The sequence below is a fragment of the Setaria italica genome, chromosome II (genome assembly GCF_000263155.2).
Source record: "Setaria italica strain Yugu1 chromosome II, Setaria_italica_v2.0, whole genome shotgun sequence".
Classification (NCBI taxonomy): Eukaryota; Viridiplantae; Streptophyta; class Magnoliopsida; order Poales; family Poaceae; genus Setaria; species Setaria italica.
In genome coordinates this window covers 14,605,446-14,621,945 of record NC_028451.1, presented here as the reverse complement: position 1 = coordinate 14,621,945, position 16,500 = coordinate 14,605,446, and the positions used below count along the sequence as shown (strand labels likewise).

Here is a 16,500-nt window from a genome sequence, read left to right as displayed (position 1 = left end):
TGAGGGATCAAAATGGCCATTTTACTACTAACACTTTTCCCTATCATGTAAGTCAACTACTACCCGGTTCTATAATGTAAGATAAATTGCTTATGTTGGCACCTTAAATTTACCCTAAGTTGACATTGTAGTTGAAGAGAATGTCTTCATCATCATTCAGCACGAAAGTTGGTCAACGAAATAGCCGGAACTTGTTTCATGATGCTCACGCTATTTCTGAGAGAGAGCTGCTTATGGCATCGCAATACAGACGGGCGCAACAAGACGCCACGAGTCACGCGCCCATTGCTAATGTGCGGACGGTTGGGATAGGCGTATGTGTGCAAAAGCCAGATAAAAGACTACTCCCTCGTTCCTGTTTATAAGACGTGGCAAGATATGGTACGGTCTCTTAAATTATATTTTAATCATGTATATTTATCTTATGTTATATTGTTTATGGTTATGATTATAATCATTGTCTAATCATATTAAATTTATATTACAAAATAAAAAATTGGTTGCTAAATTATTGGTAGACTGTGAGTTTTGAATCTTAATACATGCGCGCCTTATAAACGGAGGGAGTATTGTACTAATCCATCTTTGGTTACTTTAAATTACCATTACACACTCATTTCATGTCTAATTAAACGAATGGGCCAATCTATTAATCCTCCTTGCGTCGGGATAGCGAACTCAGCATTGGCTGTGGTTTCATGTCAGCCCAAGGCCGCACGTTCCCTCAACGTATGGGCTGCAGCCTGCATCGGCCCGAGCGCGAACAGACGCGCCGAGCGCAGTAGACTTTTACCTTATACAGATAATCCAACCTTTAAAGTGCCACCCGACATGGAGATGCAACAAGACTGCGCTAGTCCAAACTCCAAAGGTCTGACGGAACCATCAAATTGGATAACAGTTCCTAGACAAGGGCTCTCACACTTCAAGGTCACATAAAAACATCACAGTTGCAGGACAGTTCATCGCTACAGCCACAACTCTGCGATAGGTACAATTTTCACAGCCAGGTATTAGATTTGCACTTGTCAAGTAAGCACTCTATTCGCCACCAACTTGACGTTTCCAGGAATCCTCCACGATGAGCTCATCAACACTCCAATCCTCGTAGCTGTGCCAGAACAATGAAAATTTTGGATCATATTGAATATGGATCATTCAGAATTGTTTATACTTCTCTAAAAAAAACTCACCTTCCATCTGGTAAATATCGCCTGATTGTGAATGGGATCTTGCGTGCTCTCAGTTCTTTCATGGCGATCTAAAGTTGCACAAGCAAGAATATAATTAATCACATACCAAAATATCGCTAGACTCAGACACCATTCCATAGGGTCCCAAAAAAAAAAGAAATGGAACCCCCTATTAAAGAGTATATTGTGAATGATAATTGAGGGTAAAACCTGTCATAATTTTGTTTGGTCGAAGGCTTGGAGCTTAGAATATTTTTTTGTTGACTACAACTTTTATACTATTATATAAAACCAGACAAAATCTGCTTCCACAAAATACTGCATACCCTAGTTTTGTCATATGGAGGATTAAATATAGATGTGACTAAACCTTTTGCAAGTCTACCTACAATGGCACCAAACGAGGGTTCTAGCCTTTCAGGCTTCAGGGGAAGACAATAGAGGCAATAAACTTTTTCAAAAGTCATTAATTAACGATGATAAAGTAACCTCATATATGGGTACGGCCCATTAATAGGGATGTTCTGTTTGAGGAAAGGGTGATCCATCACCTTCTCACTCCCCGAATGTTTGGTTTGAGGAATGGAAAGTTGTTACACTGTTATCTACCTCATCCCTCACAAGCACATGGTTAGCTTAACAATAAGGAATGAGTTCATCCCACCAAAATTCATGGGATGACCCCATAATGGACAATTCCATTCAAGATGGGGTGATTCGTCAAGCCAAACAACCAATAAATGTACATCCAATATTGTCACATTTTACTGAACAAGATTTGTAACCATAATAACCGAATCAAGAATGTGAATTTTTTTAATAAGAGCAAAGAATGTGAATGTACATCTAAACACTTGCACTGTTATGTCAAATCAGAAATAAGAAATACTATAACTATTAAGACCCTTGCAGAGTTGCCCAGCAGGAATACAAGTTGAAAGCACTTTGTGCAGATATCAGAAGCAACATCATTTTAGATTTTTAGTAGAGGCATCAGAATTTGAAAAAGGCTTAACTCTTTCTAGCCACATGCTTGAAGAAAATGCTGCCAAAAATAAGAAACAGTATATCTACAATCATTTTTTTGTGAAGCGTATTAGCATGTAAAGAAAAATCACTGTCTTCACTCCTCAGTATTTGACCTATAGTGAAACAATGCTGCTAAATTGCTTACCATGGTCAATTAGGATGCAAACTAGCAATTGGAATAATGAGATCAGAAAGAAGAAATTTAACACTACAAAATCATAGTGGTAAGATGAAAATCAGCATATGTACAATATCATAGCAGTTAAAGTAACTCCCATTCAACCACCATGTGTATATCAACTAATGAGTTACAATTACTTTCATCATGAAACACCTTCATATGTTGGCAGTTCGGTCTGAGTTAGATTCAGAAAAAGGACACATTAAGGACACAGATACAGCACTTTCTTTACACACACAGAGTTCCAAATGATCCAAGCATATCCAACCTTCAACTCAAAAGCTAAAATGTAGATTACGAAAACAAAATACTTAAAGGATGTGATCTTTCAACCAAAGAAAGTTATTTGTGGTATAAGGAAATTAACAGCCGAAACAACTGCAGAAGAACAGTATCCTAGTGGGCCAGTCCCAATTGCAAGGCAGCACAACTTTACCTCAAGAGGATCAGTTTCCCCTTCAAGCTCGACCATAACTGGAGCATTCATGCTGTAAAGCAATTCACAATGTCGACTTAAATCCATCGGAAGAATTTATACAGTAGCATTATACACAAAAATAGAAACATACCTAATCTGTAAAGCACGTGTACCAAGAATGCGTGCACGCTCATACTTTGTCATATACTTTGTTGTTTTCCGCTCGCGTGCCTTCTTTTCTTGTTCTTTGTTTTCAACTTCTGCCCCTACCACATCATCAGGAGCATCCTCATTGTTATTCTCAAGCTCCTCCTCAGCCCCCTCCTGTTCATTAAACAAGTCTATCAGAATTCTTTCCTCTACAAAAACACAAGATAATCGTGAGCACTGAACAGGAACGGGCATGCACCTCAATCTCTGGTTCTGGGGGCTCATCCTCATACCTGAAACAAACAGGATTCATATTATAAAAGAATATCTAATTTGCAAAGTAAAATCAATGGTTGGGTATAGCAAGAAATCACATCAGCCAGCAACTTGAGAAAGGATAGCTGTACATTGTTCTGTCAAATTATCTATAGTCATCGCCATGATCCATATACCCTTTGATCATGGAATCGGTAATCACCCACACCAGTGCATTCAGCGTGTACGAAAGTTCTGCTTATTTTCTACAACTACATAATAAGCTTAAATCATGATTGCATACTAATTATAGAGGACATATCAACCAGCTGTAACAAGTTAGGATTCATAACAAACAGTGAACTACTAACTTGCTCAGAGGGACATTTTTTCCTCAAATAATAAGCCTTAATCATGACGCGTGCTAACTTCAGAGAGGATTCTGGAGCAAGATATACCATCACCAAGGGGCACACATGTTTCAGAATACTCATGAGCAACCAACTTTATAGTTAGATAGGCACCATGCCAACAAGATTCTCTCTGAGATCAGACCAACAATCCTATAACATTAAACAATAATTCAAGACATTCGCTTCTTTATAACCATGAAGCATGCAACAAACAAATGGAAGAAATTAAACAGGCTCCTATTTTTCTTTGCAGCACAAAGGTACACCCAACTGCCCAAACAAACTCAGTTCCCTTCTTCAGGTTAGCAACAAGAGAGCAGCTCCGTTCATTCGGGCTATTAATTAAACACCCTAAATCAATTTCACAATCGAGTCCACGCAACTCATGCACATGAACACCAAAAACTTCCCAACAAGGGTTGCAAAGAACTAAAGAAGCCTACAACCATCTATTTGATCACAGACCAAACGATAATTGCAAAAATCATCTATTTCCATCTCAAAACTAAATCATCTACTTCAGTTATTGCCCATTTGCCGTGAGGATTTTATTGTTCATAGGATCATGAAATCCTTCCACTATATTTGCATGGAATGAACCAAATCATCGAGAAACGTGTCTATTGGTTTATTAACACCCAGGATTATATTAGATCATAATTCATTAATTCTAATCCCTAAGAACGCCGCAACCCTAGCTTCCTACGCGCACGCGGCGCGCGTAAAAGGAACGGTGAAAAGAGGAAAGGGGACAAGGTGGGTAGAGAAGCGCACCCCATGTCCATGTCGTTGTAGTCGTCGTCCGCCATGGCCGCCGCCGCCGCCGCTCGCTGGGGTCGCCTGCTGTAGGGCGCGAGTCCGAGGGGAAGGCGGCGGAAAGGGGGAGGACTGCGGTTTGGTTGGGAGGTGAGGCCGCTTCCCGTAGGCCGTAGATATTGCCTGTCTCAGTCTGACGACTCCGATCAGACCGCGTGTTAACGAGCACGAATCTTCGAGTGGGAGGTAGGCTCGGTTGGTTCGTATGAAGCGTGGTCGGTTCAACGGTCAACACCCTACGTCCACATCCTCGAGATGCAAGTTTCTTTTTCCTTTTTGGTAACGTTACAGATGTTCGTGAAAGAGGTGGGGATTGCGTATTTACGTAGGATATATTGCTTGAGTCTGTTAGGCTGATTATATATGAGTACATAGTTTGGAGGGCAAGTAGTCTCTCCTAGAGATAAGGAAGGTTATCCCGGGATTACAATCAATCCTAAACTAACCATATTCGGAGTTGCCTAATATACTCTAACATCCCCCACAGTCACAGCGGGAGCACACAGACAATGAGACTGGAGAATAAGCCAAAGAGATGACATCCCCTCACAGTCGCAACCGTTGATGCGTTGCAGATGTTGTGGCTAGAATGGGAGCCGAAGAGGCTTGTCAAGTAGATGGTAGTCCCTTAGTGCCGAAGTAGCCGAGGTCGAGGTGGACGTGATTGAAGCCGTGGAGGAGGGCGCGGATCCGAAGTGTAGGCGCCCGAATACACAAAAGCAGCAGCTTCTTGTCGACAGGGTCAGCAGGACGATGAGCCAAGCGCAATGGTAGATGGTGCAGCTAAAGAGCGCAAATGCATCTTCCTTCAACAATGTCGGCGGCGGTGTCCGCGAGCATGCGACAATAGGTGCGGACTCGGACCGAGAGCTAGCGTGACGAGGACCAGCGGCATGGCTAGCGCCACCGCCTTAAAAGGCGGCGTCGCCGATGAGGATGGCTTGATCACAAGTGGTGCTGTTGCAGCCTGAAGGGCGCAACGACAACCTCGTCTTCGGGAGTGTCGACGATGAAGCGACGACGGGACGGCAGGGCGACGCAACCCGATCTCTGATCGGGAAAAAGAAAATAGCAGCAGCAGGAAGAGGTTCACGGAGAACCGGTCTGACCTCTGACCGCGCTGGTCGGAGCGGTCGGGGCAGCTAGATGCGCCGGTCGGGGCGCTCGCCGTCGTGGTCTTCGGATGCACCGGTCGGGGTGCTCGCTGTCGTGGTCGGAGCGCTCGCCCGCGCGGTCGGGCGCTCATTGGAGGGTGCCCGCCGCTGCCGGGTGCCGCTGCGGCCTGGAGGGGTGTCCGCCACCACCGGGGCGGTCGAGGACGGTGCCAGGTTGCGTCTGGAGGGGCGCCCGCCGCCGCCGGGGGCCGCCACGGGGGCGCAGCCTGGAGACGCACCGGCCGCCGCGGCTTGAATCTGCTTGCTGCTTGACCACGATCGGCACGGCGAATCAGAAGGATCGCCCGTGCATCCTAGAGAGCGCTGCCTCCAGCGGAGATTGATCTCCCCAGGGATGGCGCGATGGTAGCGGAAGTCGGAGGCCTAGGATTTGTAACCTAGACTCGTGATACCATGAAAGAGATAGGGATTGCGTAGAATGAGTGGGATATATTGCTTGAGCCCATTGGGCTGATTATATAGAAGTACATGGCTTGGAGGGCAAGTAGCCTCTCCTAGAGATAAGAGATAAGGAAGGTTATCCTGGGATTACCATCAATCCTAAACTAACCATATCCTAATATACTTTAACAGTTCGAAATTTAAAAAAAATCAGACATCTCGATGTATGTTATAATAATTAAACATCGATATTGCAACTATTATTTCTGCACGTTTCACCTTGAATGTTGCAGGAAACATAATGTTCATGTTGGGGCAGAAATTTCCTATCCTGGAGTCCAACGACGTGGTCATTTTTTCACATATTTTTCAATATTACAACTATAGATTTTCGATGTTATAGATATTTTGTTTCGATGTTGTAACGGATCGTCCCATCTTTCCCATCGGAAATTCAGGGTGCACATTTTCTTGGACAGCGTTGCATTTTTCCCATCCTGAACATTTTCAACTGTGTATTGTGATCTGGGAATCGGATTGTGAGAGAGATCATCACTCGTATTTTTTTTAAAATGTCACGTTAGTAGAGTTTGGGATTTTGGGTGGCTATGGTTGCTTCTGGCTAGCGGGTTAGACCCCTAACTCGAATTTGCAGAAAGAACAAAGAAAACCTTTAGGCCCCGTTTGGGTCCAAGGAATTGGAATCATTTAATGGAGTAGGCTAATTTATGTTGGAATGTGGCATTCCACAACTTTCCAAAGTTTAGATATAAGCCTATCTTAAATTCATGGGGTGGGAGATGGAAATTGATTCTATAGATTATGGTTATTAGATGGAATTCAATTCTTATAGCACGCTCTTAGACTCGCTTCTCTATAGTAGAAGTGCAGCATACAAGTATCTCTCCCATGTCACCAACTATAATATACAACTATATTCCACATACAATTATATTAGCTTAATTAATTTGTGTCTAAATTATGATTATTAGGATGGAATTCAATTCCAATGATCCAAACGGGGCCTTAGATTTAGATCAATATCAGGTGTCGATTGCGGCTGGATGCCATATTTTCCTAGGCTCCTAGCCATATGGTATTGGATTTAGAGATCTAACCTACACTAAACTTTAAAGAAAATTGAAATTTGAAACATAACCTACACTTCCCCATTTGAAAATTTAAGCTCCAATATTAAACTTTCAATTCGCCACCCTGATTGGCGTCGCTCAAGCCCAACAGGCCATTTCAGCCCATTTAAGGCGAAGGGCGTGGCGTAGCGCGGGTGACCGATGGAGACATAGTCGAGCCTGTCGTTTTTAGCACTTTTACTGGTTGATGGAATACCCTAAAAAAATAGCTGATGGAATTTCAATGACTGAATTGGGGCAAATTAAACCGCAACGAATCAACATACAGTGAACGGCCAACACCAAATTACTAGAACATCCTAGCTACGTATTCTCCAAGAATTAAAAGAAAAAACTCAGTTCTCCGAACTTTATTTTCTAGTGTGTAGTACATGACACAGCTTCGTTGAGATCATCAGGCATCAGCAGATTGCTCTTGATGATTGCCGCCCTTGCACCGCCGGCCACGGCTGAGACGTCAAGGAGGGCTGGGAGAACAATCAGCAGTATTAACGAGCGCCATGATTGAAGAAATGAAGAGATATGTGCGTCGCTTCACGTGTGCTGGTACCTTGTGCAGTACGTGAGGGTGTCGCGGGCGGTGCGCCCGGCGGGCGGCAGGACGCCGCAGAGCACCGGCAGCAGCGCGATAGCGGACGCGTTGGAGCTGTAGCGCCGCACGAGCGCCGCCATGCACCCGCACACCGACCGCCAGTTGTCCGCGGAGTCCGCCGCCACGGCGTAGAGCTCCGCCACGCCCTCGCAGCACGCCGCGCCGGGCGCCGGCGCGGACGGCGAGGACGCGGCCTCGCCGCGGCGGACGAAGGCCCTGCAGCCCGCCAGCAGCGACGTCATCGTGCCGCAGTCCAGCGACGTCGACGGCGAGGACGAGCCCGCGTACGTTAGTGGCCAACTGCTGGCCGCAGCCGTCGCGGCGCACCGTGATGAAGATAGCAGGGCGACGACGACCACGGCGGCCACGGCTACAGGAGACCACCCCGCGGCCGCCATGGCCTTATAGAGCGTGAGAGACTTGTGGTAGGTGGAAGTGGAGGTTTTTGCTGAGCTCTCGCATGCCGTGGCGCTGTGGTGCGTGTATCCGTGTAGCCATGTTGCGCCATGCATGCGGGCACAATGAGCCAACGGCTTCACGGAGTGGGACGCATGCTGACGTTGCTTGGCTACCATCATCGATCGTCACGGTTGGCGATGGGGTATTGGGGTCGCAGGGTGGCCCGGGTGCGGACTGCGGATGTCCATCAGCCACGTCACGCCCGCGAGCCTCGGCGGCCACGTCGAGGCGCAGGCAAGGCCCGTCGCCGGCGGCTGCCGTAGCGTCCACGTAATGATAAATGGCATCCAATAAATAAATGAAGCACTGAGTTACAGGTTTTGAGCATCAGTTACAGGATTTAATGTTAACTTGGCGGTAAAAATTGTGCCTTGTTCAATGTTGATTGCCACTAGTAGAAAATTGACTTTCGATGCGCCCCCTTTTGTCCCGGTTTAAAGTTAACCCGGGACAAAAGGTTCACCAACCGGGACTAAAGCTCGATCACTGGTGGGGGGCTCACCAACCGGGACCTTTTATCCCGGTTGCAAAGGCTAGTGTGAAAAAAAGACCCTGAGAGGCTTTTTATCCCGGTTTGAAACACCAACCGGGATAAATGATCATCTTTTATCCTGGTTGGTCCCCAACGAGGTAACTGAAAGAGGACTAAATCCCTCGAACCCTTTTATCCCGGTTTGTAATACCAACCGGGATAAAAGGGGGTCTTTTATCCCGGTTGGTGTTTCCAACTGGGATAAAAGGGTCCCCACGAGTTAATACAAAAGGATAGCATCCCCTATATAGTTAGATGTGGTGTGTAGGTGGGATGGTAAGGAAGCTACGCGCGAGGTTGAAGGTTGTGGATTCGAATCCCACGCAGCGCGCACGCGCATATTTCGCGTGACTTGTGGCTTGCGACGTGTGCGTGTGGGGGGCCTCCTAGGAGCCTAGGATTTTTTTTTCAGCACCTGCCGTGGTGACCCGTTTTATCCCGGTTGGTATTACCAACCAGGATAACCGGGATAAAAGGGGGTCTTTAGTCCCGGTTGAGTGACCCGGGACAAAAGACCCCCCGTTTTGTCCCGATTGGTTTATCCCGGATGGATTTTCGGAAGATTTGCACCCTACCAACCGGGACTAAAAACCACTTCTCTGCTAGTGTGCATTTACATATTCTTTTGGGATTTTGATGTTTAGGCTACAAAATTAACAATGTTACTTCATGAAATATACAACACTGAGTCAACTCAATAAACTGGTTTGTGCCTTTAGTTATTTCGCTTTGAATTTGGTATAAATACCGAATTCAGTTGAACTAAAACTCCCAACTCCAAGCTACATTCTGAACTGAAGATTTGGGAGGTCCAGAATCCAGATACAGCGCATCGAGCCCTCAACAAAAGAGCACAAGGATTTGGTGTAAAAGTGATCATGTTAAACACCAACCGACAAACACCAAGGGAGATGAAAGGCTACGAAGAACATATATAAAGAAAAAGAAGCATGCAAAGTTGTAATGCAAGATGCCTAGGCAGGACTGAAGATATGTAGCAGCCGCAGCAGTTCTCCAATATAAACTGAAAATTTGGCTTTCTACATGCCAATGGTCAATCTTGTTATGTTCTAAACACTTGCTATACCTTTACACTTTCATAGGACTCCAAGATCCCGTCTCACACCGTCACACGCAATTCAAAAGAGATGATACCGTCATTGTGCTCTGCAATGTTTCGAAAGTGAACACATACACAATATTTTGCAAATGCGCGTAAACCAATCTCGCATCATCTGCCTAGATGATCACACCCCATACTCCATACTATCCTCAAAACATTTACACCAAGAAACTGTATACTAGCCTCCAATTCATGAATTATTTTACAAATGGATGCCTGCGTTCCATATCCAACACAGCTAAGCACATATAAATCTGCAATGCAATCAGATCAAGAAGAAAGAGTAAGGATGTACAATCGCTGCAAGAAACTACTAAAAGAATATTCACGAGAACCACCATCGCAATCATCTGTGCATCACCTACAACTTGCAACTACATGATCGGTAATCACAACTCTGTTTGCAAATGCAGTAGTACTGAAGAGCACGACAGCTGGGACATGTCGAGAAGCTTTGGCACGAATTTTGTCTTGTGATACCTAGACCTCTTCTCTGTCAAGGTTGCTCTTGACGATGTTGAACTTGCACAGCGGGCATGTTGCGTTTATGTGAAGCCACTTGTCGATGCAGCTGCAGTGAAAATGGTGGTTACAAGGGAGCTCACGCAGTTCCGCACCATCTTCATACGGGCACAAGCAGATACAGCATTCCTGCATTTTAAATGGGGCAATCAGATAGTCTGATTAGAATAGCATTTTCTGACTAGTAAGAGTGAACATCCTCAAGAAATATGTCAGTGTAACCTAATTGTCCAATGCTACTACAGTACTGCTGTATAATCTCTTCATTAGCAAGTCAATAAAACTGGAGCCAAACAATAACACTTTCTAGGAAGACAACAAAGGTTTGAACTAGCCCAACATATTCACAAGTGAACATGAGCACTCCATAAGGACTGGCAATAAATAAAGTGAATAGCATACTGCAAGAGGCAGTAATGCCAACTAACCAGGTGTAATGCTCAACCAAACAGTTTAAGCTCACACATGGACAAATCGGGACATTAATCTTGCAAACACTGAGCATACTACTGAGCCTATCATTAATTGAGTTCAGTTGCCTGTCACATGTCCACACGTGTACGACACCGAACTTGATGCTTACAACAAAACATGGGGTTTCCCTGCTGCATCCAATTTTGGTATATTTGTTTCAAAAAACATAAAATAGTTGACCTCATGAGCCAGCTAGATAGGCTAGCACCAGAAATTACTTTAAAAAAATTCCAGATCTATATTCTATCATATAGAAATAGAATAGAATGCAATTGCAACAGAATTCAATTAGATTTCCTGATATAAAAATGGTAAGTTGCAAATGTACATGCTAAAATAAAGCTGTGCAGTTACGGATCTATTCTACCGTCATTTTTCTTCCTTTGTACATACATACTACTAAAATGATGGAGCATTGCATCATATTCCATCTAAACTAATTCATCGCCGTCAGAATTTCCAAAATCTCATTATTTTGAAAGGTTGTAGCTAGGTAAAACATTGTTTAAGAAAAAAAGATCAAATAGCAATAACTCAAACTCTTCTTAAATATGGATATTTCACATCTGAAATCAGATATAGGTTACTTCTATTTAATACAAATTTTGTACAATTTCAAACTAAGCTGGATTTTTTAAATGTAAAAATTAAATCATTTGGAATCAATGTACCAACCTTGCTTTACAACTTCAAATTTGGGTTCAAATTGCAGATATGATACATCTCTTTAGAAAGAATTCTCAAATTACTCAAATTATTTGCACTGAATTCTAAATCTTTAAATGTCAAAAGAACAACTGTAGCTCCAAATGTTTGGGGAAAAAACAAAGGTTGATCATTTCTGAAAACTAGGTAAGATGTGCATCAATAAAGCTCCCAAGTTTCAATAGTGCATACAACAAACCCAAAGAAGTATGGCAGTGCAATGCTGAATTTCAAACCCTTCCACATTCCTAATGCACAAAATTGGCCATTTCAAAACTGAGCTTATATGTACATAGATAACTAGGATCATAGGTCAGAACCACTGGGAGCTGATGAAGTAGTAGGACAGCCTATAGCATAGCAAGGTCTCATGCTCTATATAGGCACAAGGGCACATCCCACAACTTAGGAAGTTATGAGAAGAGAAAGGCAACAGAGAATTGAACAGATTGACATTCTACACTAAATCTAAACATAATAATGCCTAGCCACATGAAGACAAATGGATCTACGGAACGATGGAAGTAATATGGCAAAGGAAGGGGAACAACTTCCAAAATAGGACCCCTCTGATGTGGAAGCCATAACCTTTTTCCAAATATAGGCAACATCCAACTACATCTTCAAATTTGCTGAAAAGCAAACTCCAGTGTAGGAACTGATTATTCATAATATGGATACATAAATTTAGACCTCAAGCAACAAGAAACTTTTATATGATGTGAACAGTTTGCTCAAACATCTTAAAATCCAAAATCATTTAAACACTAAATGGTAATTTCTAGATTCTACACGTTCAGAGCTAATCACATATCTACAGAAGGGGAATGATAACAAGAAGGTGTCGCTAAAACTTCTCAAGATAATGATGAAAAACTTACTGCATCCTCAGCTGAAAGAATGTGTTCGACAGGAGGATTGGTGCCACACTCCGTCATCACTCCGCCCACAGGCGCCGCAATGCCAGCAACTAGCTTGTCGTGATCACCCATCGTACGGAATTTGAATTTAGAAAGGTTGTTTATGTCCTCTTCAGATGCTCCCTCCTGCTGAAATTAAAACAAGTAAATAGTATCAATACAAACGATAACAAACAGGGTGTTTCATTTCATTGGATTTGTGTAAAGACTCAAGTGGCAGCGAGGAGTTATTTCCTTTCTGCCAAAGACCATCTAAAGCATGAACATTCAAAAAAAAAGTTAGTAATAAGTAGTCGTGGTAGTGTCAAAGGGATAAAGCGAAAGTGAAAAGGTTAAAAAATGATGGTTACTGCATATCAGTATATGTAACATATAAACAATCAAGGGCAATGCTTCAGTTAAAATTACATATACCATTACAGAGCATTATATTCTCGATGTGACATGGGTGTATCAAAGTTAAGAAAGGGATAACAGGGTGTTTATATCATCTATATAGGGTATTAGCCATTGCATTTGACCGAAACGTTGGAGAAACATTATTTAGCAGACCATGGTGGTCACAGGAACTGGCATACCTGATCAGTTACAGCATATAAGATCGCAATGATGCACGGAAGACAGCAACAAACAGCAATTCCAATCACACAAGCCAAGGCAACGCAGAAGACCACAAAGAAAACATCAAATGCTAGAAAAACAATTGATAGCCTGTAAAACAAGAGAAAGAAGATAGCCGTCTTAGATAACAAATTTGATGAACTAACAGAAGACCATTCTTTTTTTTTCTTATTCACACATCAAGGTTAAAAACAGGCATACCAGTAAAGCTGAGGAGCATCATGTGATAAAGCTTGGCCACCTGCAGACACCCAATAGAACCCAATGATCCACCAAATGAAGGAAAACATCGTGTTTGCGGACTCCAAGTGCTTTGCAATACTGAATAAAGAGAGAATAAAATAATAAGTAGGATGTCAAGAGGAAGTGACTTTAAGCATTGTATTGCAGTACTTCGCAGTGTGATTTACGTAAAATCAGGGAAATCATGTGAAGAATGCAGTACTAAACCACCAAAAAGGCCAATTATAAGCAATTCCATAAAACCAATGGAAAATTTTTTGGGGTCATTTTCTCTGTTAAATATCAGTTCATATTAAACAGTCTCTGATAACAAGCTACCCAGCTCTTGCGCTGAAACTCTTGTTTTAATTTTTATACTGGATGATAATTCCATGTCCTATCAAATTCACTTGTTTCTGAATGGATTGCAATCAAGTGGCATATTAGCATGAAGTGAACCTTAAAGAATCAAAGGTAAATATATTGAAATCACATTTATGGCAATTACAGGGAACACATCAAAATCCAATAGAAGCATTTTGGCAATTATTAAGTTGGCAACTAATAGCATTATAAAGTTGTAGAGATTCGTTGTTTTAACATGGTTTTCGGCATTGCCAAATATTAAAGACCTTTTTCAATAGTGGGGATTCGGTTCCAAATCCTAAAAGAATCATAGAGAAATTGCTCAGACCCTAAGCCAATTTCCTAGTTCCACTGCAACTTGCAAAGTCGAGGGTGCTATCATCATCAACTCCCAAAAATTTCCATAAGGAGGCAACCTTAACCAAAATATCAGAGTTGCATCCACAATAAGCATCCAATCATGCCCCTATGCACAAATTTATAGGCATAGAAACATCACAAGGTCTCCAATAGGCATAGAAAGTCATTAAAAAACAAAGAAAAGGCAAAATCGAAGATTATTCCCATCCAGTTCACAACTCAATCGAGAAGTGCTTCACTGACCAACAATAAAATGTATTGCCGTCAAGGCGTTAACCTACAAGTTACTACAATCAACAGCATGAGCACAGAAATGGTCAACACAGCTCAACATAAGGAGGTCCTCAGGTGACATGGAACTATGATCAAATCATCATCAGCTCAAGTTGGGGATGGATCCGAGGAGAGGCTCACCTTAGCTTGAAATCCCCATCACCCGCGCCGTCCTGGTCCGCGTCCCTGCTCCGGCGCCTGTACTCGACGGTGACGCAGAGGACGTGGAGGAGGCACTGGAGCACGTAGCCGGCGAGCCAGACGCGGAGCGGCACGGCGGGCTGCTCGCCCAGCGACGCGGCGAGGACGGCGGCGGCGACGGCGACGAAGGCGAGGTTCCAGAGCACGTCGAGCACGACGACGGGCTTGGAGTAGGCCCAATCGGTCTGGCGCTCCTCGAGGTGCTCGGCGGCCGTCTCCCGCACCGCCACGGATGGCTCCCGCATCAGGCGCCGGCTCCCCGTGCGGCGGATGAACCGCGCCGCGCCGCGGAGGCCCGTGAGCCGCCCGAGCGGGCCGCCGGGCGACGGGGAGGCCGGCGAGGGGAGGAGCGGCGACGACGGGGAGGACGGTTCCCCGCCGGAGGAGCGGCGCGGGAAGGTCGACGCCATGGCGGGTGCCAATCAGCCAAACCCTAGCTCTGTTTTTTTTTCCCTCTCTTTTTCTTCTTCTTCCTCGCGTTATTTGGCGTTGCTGGCCGTGATTTGGTGTGGTTTTGTGGTGGCGAGTTGATTTTGCTCGTGAGTTCGGCAGAGACAGTTGAGGCCTGAGGGGAGGGAGGTTCCGGCGACGGGCCGGGGGTTGGCCTGGCCCTCGGAGGTTTCTAGCGCCGCTAATGGTGATCTTACGTTCAGGCCCTCGTTAAATTCGAGGGAGCCATCCTTGTTAAGTTCTCATATCGGTCCCTGGCCTAATATTAGCAGTCACTTTGACATTTGACAATAAACGTGGTCAAATGGTACTCATATCATATCACTGCCAGATTGGAGGATCAGACAGGCCAACAATTCAGAGGATAACTGGAGCTCAATAAAAATAGTCCAGGGCCAACCGCCCAACCGGAACGCTACAGAGGGAAAGCAACATCACGACCCATATGCAGATATGCTGGCTAGGAGCTCATGAGTCATGACTTTGCCTCAAGATGGGTTTGGATCATCTTATATGTTGCATCGAAGCATCTGCCACTTTGTATACATCATGTGTGAAGCATCTGCCATTTTGTATACACCACCTGTTGTTTCCGTCCACATTAAAATTTGAAAAATCTATTACGTATCATATCGACTATCAATGGTAAATCCCTCAAAAAAGTAATAAAAGGTTGAGGATATGTCTAACTAAGAGAGACATTTTGAGAAAGTATACTGGGAATGGTGAAATGGCCAAGTCAATCTTTTCTATAATGCGCTGAGACGAGCTGTGCGCATGCCAAATTTTTCTTTTTATTTAACCCCTTATAATCTAAAAGTTTTAGTAACAGTACATGCAAAACTATTTTTTATGAAATAAATCTTTTAGTCATGTCAATCAGTGGCGTGTGAGATTCATGAAAATCCCACACAATGACACAATCTAAAAGAAAAATCTCTGCCCATGCTTGCTTCGTACTATTCTAGGGTGTGAGATTTGTTCTTTCAAAATGAGAACAAACAGGATTCCATGAACTTAAATAAATAGTGTCTATTTGCACTCAGAGATCTACAACTCAAAACCAAGTAAGCTACGTTAGGAACGCCTTTGCCTTGGTTTATCCTTGATGCCCACTTTTTCTCAACATCTACACATACCTGACATTTTTGGATAAAATGCAGTCAAACTTTTGAGATAAATTTAAGAATATCAAGTTTGAAAATATAAAAAATCGTATATACACATTTTTTTAAAATTACTTTCATAATCTTATAAATTTGTCAGATTTTTAAGTACACTTAATAAAAGAATATCCGAAGTTACACATTGAAGATAGTCAGAAGTTAAAAAAAGAATATCAAGAACTCTTTAGTCTTTACTGAAGCTAGATGGCATACATTTAAAAGTGATTCATTATGCTAGGAGTAATAAGATAGATAAATTGGTTAACGGTAGCACTGGAGTTGGGGAAGAAATTGTAAAGTATCTAGAATATGAACACGATTATAATTTACAAACTCGAATCATAGTTAGCTC

At 43.4% G+C, this 16,500-nt stretch overlaps 3 protein-coding genes across 4 annotated transcripts; all 3 read right to left on the bottom strand.

Annotated features, from left to right (window-relative positions):
- Positions 1-838: 838 nt before the first annotated feature.
- Positions 839-4,568, bottom strand: LOC101769946 (DNA-directed RNA polymerases II, IV and V subunit 6A). The gene is made up of 6 exons (XM_004956089.3): positions 4,414-4,568; positions 3,231-3,264; positions 2,973-3,145; positions 2,840-2,891; positions 1,194-1,261; positions 839-1,111 (listed from the first exon to the last, which is right to left on the bottom strand). Exons 1-6 carry the CDS (start codon positions 4,446-4,448, stop codon positions 1,042-1,044), a joined length of 432 nt encoding a protein of 143 aa, XP_004956146.1. The 5' UTR covers positions 4,449-4,568; the 3' UTR covers positions 839-1,041.
- A 2,814-nt stretch (positions 4,569-7,382) lies between these two features.
- On the bottom strand, positions 7,383-8,196 carry LOC101763065 (putative non-specific lipid-transfer protein 14). The gene is made up of 2 exons (XM_004959177.2): positions 7,713-8,196; positions 7,383-7,629 (listed from the first exon to the last, which is right to left on the bottom strand). Exons 1-2 carry the CDS (start codon positions 8,150-8,152, stop codon positions 7,620-7,622), a joined length of 450 nt encoding a protein of 149 aa, XP_004959234.2. The 5' UTR covers positions 8,153-8,196; the 3' UTR covers positions 7,383-7,619.
- A 1,687-nt stretch (positions 8,197-9,883) lies between these two features.
- LOC101769267 (E3 ubiquitin-protein ligase At1g12760) lies at positions 9,884-15,162 on the bottom strand. Of its 2 annotated transcripts, none has more exons than XM_004956088.3 (5): positions 14,473-15,162; positions 13,312-13,431; positions 13,068-13,200; positions 12,451-12,615; positions 9,884-10,519 (listed from the first exon to the last, which is right to left on the bottom strand). In XM_004956088.3, the coding sequence occupies exons 1-5, from the start codon at positions 14,940-14,942 to the stop codon at positions 10,349-10,351; spliced, it is 1,059 nt and encodes a 352-aa protein (XP_004956145.1). In that variant the 5' UTR covers positions 14,943-15,162; the 3' UTR covers positions 9,884-10,348. The 2 variants fall into 2 exon arrangements, with proteins under 2 accessions (XP_004956145.1, XP_004956144.1); XM_004956087.3 differs by having other exon boundaries at positions 12,451-12,618; positions 14,473-15,158.
- Positions 15,163-16,500: the final 1,338 nt, after the last annotated feature.

Excerpts from the sequence above, each read along its gene's own strand:
- LOC101769267 (XM_004956087.3), bottom strand. The coding sequence starts at position 14,942 with ATGGCGTCGACCTTCCCGCGCCGCTCCTCCGGCGGGGAACCGTCCTCC. Across the intron at positions 12,619-13,067 it reads TATATGCTGTAACTGATCAG|CAGGAGGGAGCATCTGAAGA; the intron begins GTATGCCAGTTC and ends TTTTAATTTCAG. Across the intron at positions 10,520-12,450 it reads TTCTTTCAGCTGAGGATGCA|GAATGCTGTATCTGCTTGTG; the intron begins GTAAGTTTTTCA and ends TTTAAAATGCAG.
- LOC101769946 (XM_004956089.3), bottom strand. The coding sequence starts at position 4,448 with ATGGCGGACGACGACTACAACGACATGGACATGGG. Across the intron at positions 2,892-2,972 it reads ACACGTGCTTTACAGATTAG|CATGAATGCTCCAGTTATGG; the intron begins GTATGTTTCTAT and ends ATTGCTTTACAG. Across the intron at positions 1,112-1,193 it reads CGATATTTACCAGATGGAAG|CTACGAGGATTGGAGTGTTG; the intron begins GTGAGTTTTTTT and ends GTTCTGGCACAG.
- LOC101763065 (XM_004959177.2), bottom strand. The coding sequence starts at position 8,152 with ATGGCGGCCGCGGGGTGGTCTCCTGTAGCCGTGGCCGCCGTGGTCGTC.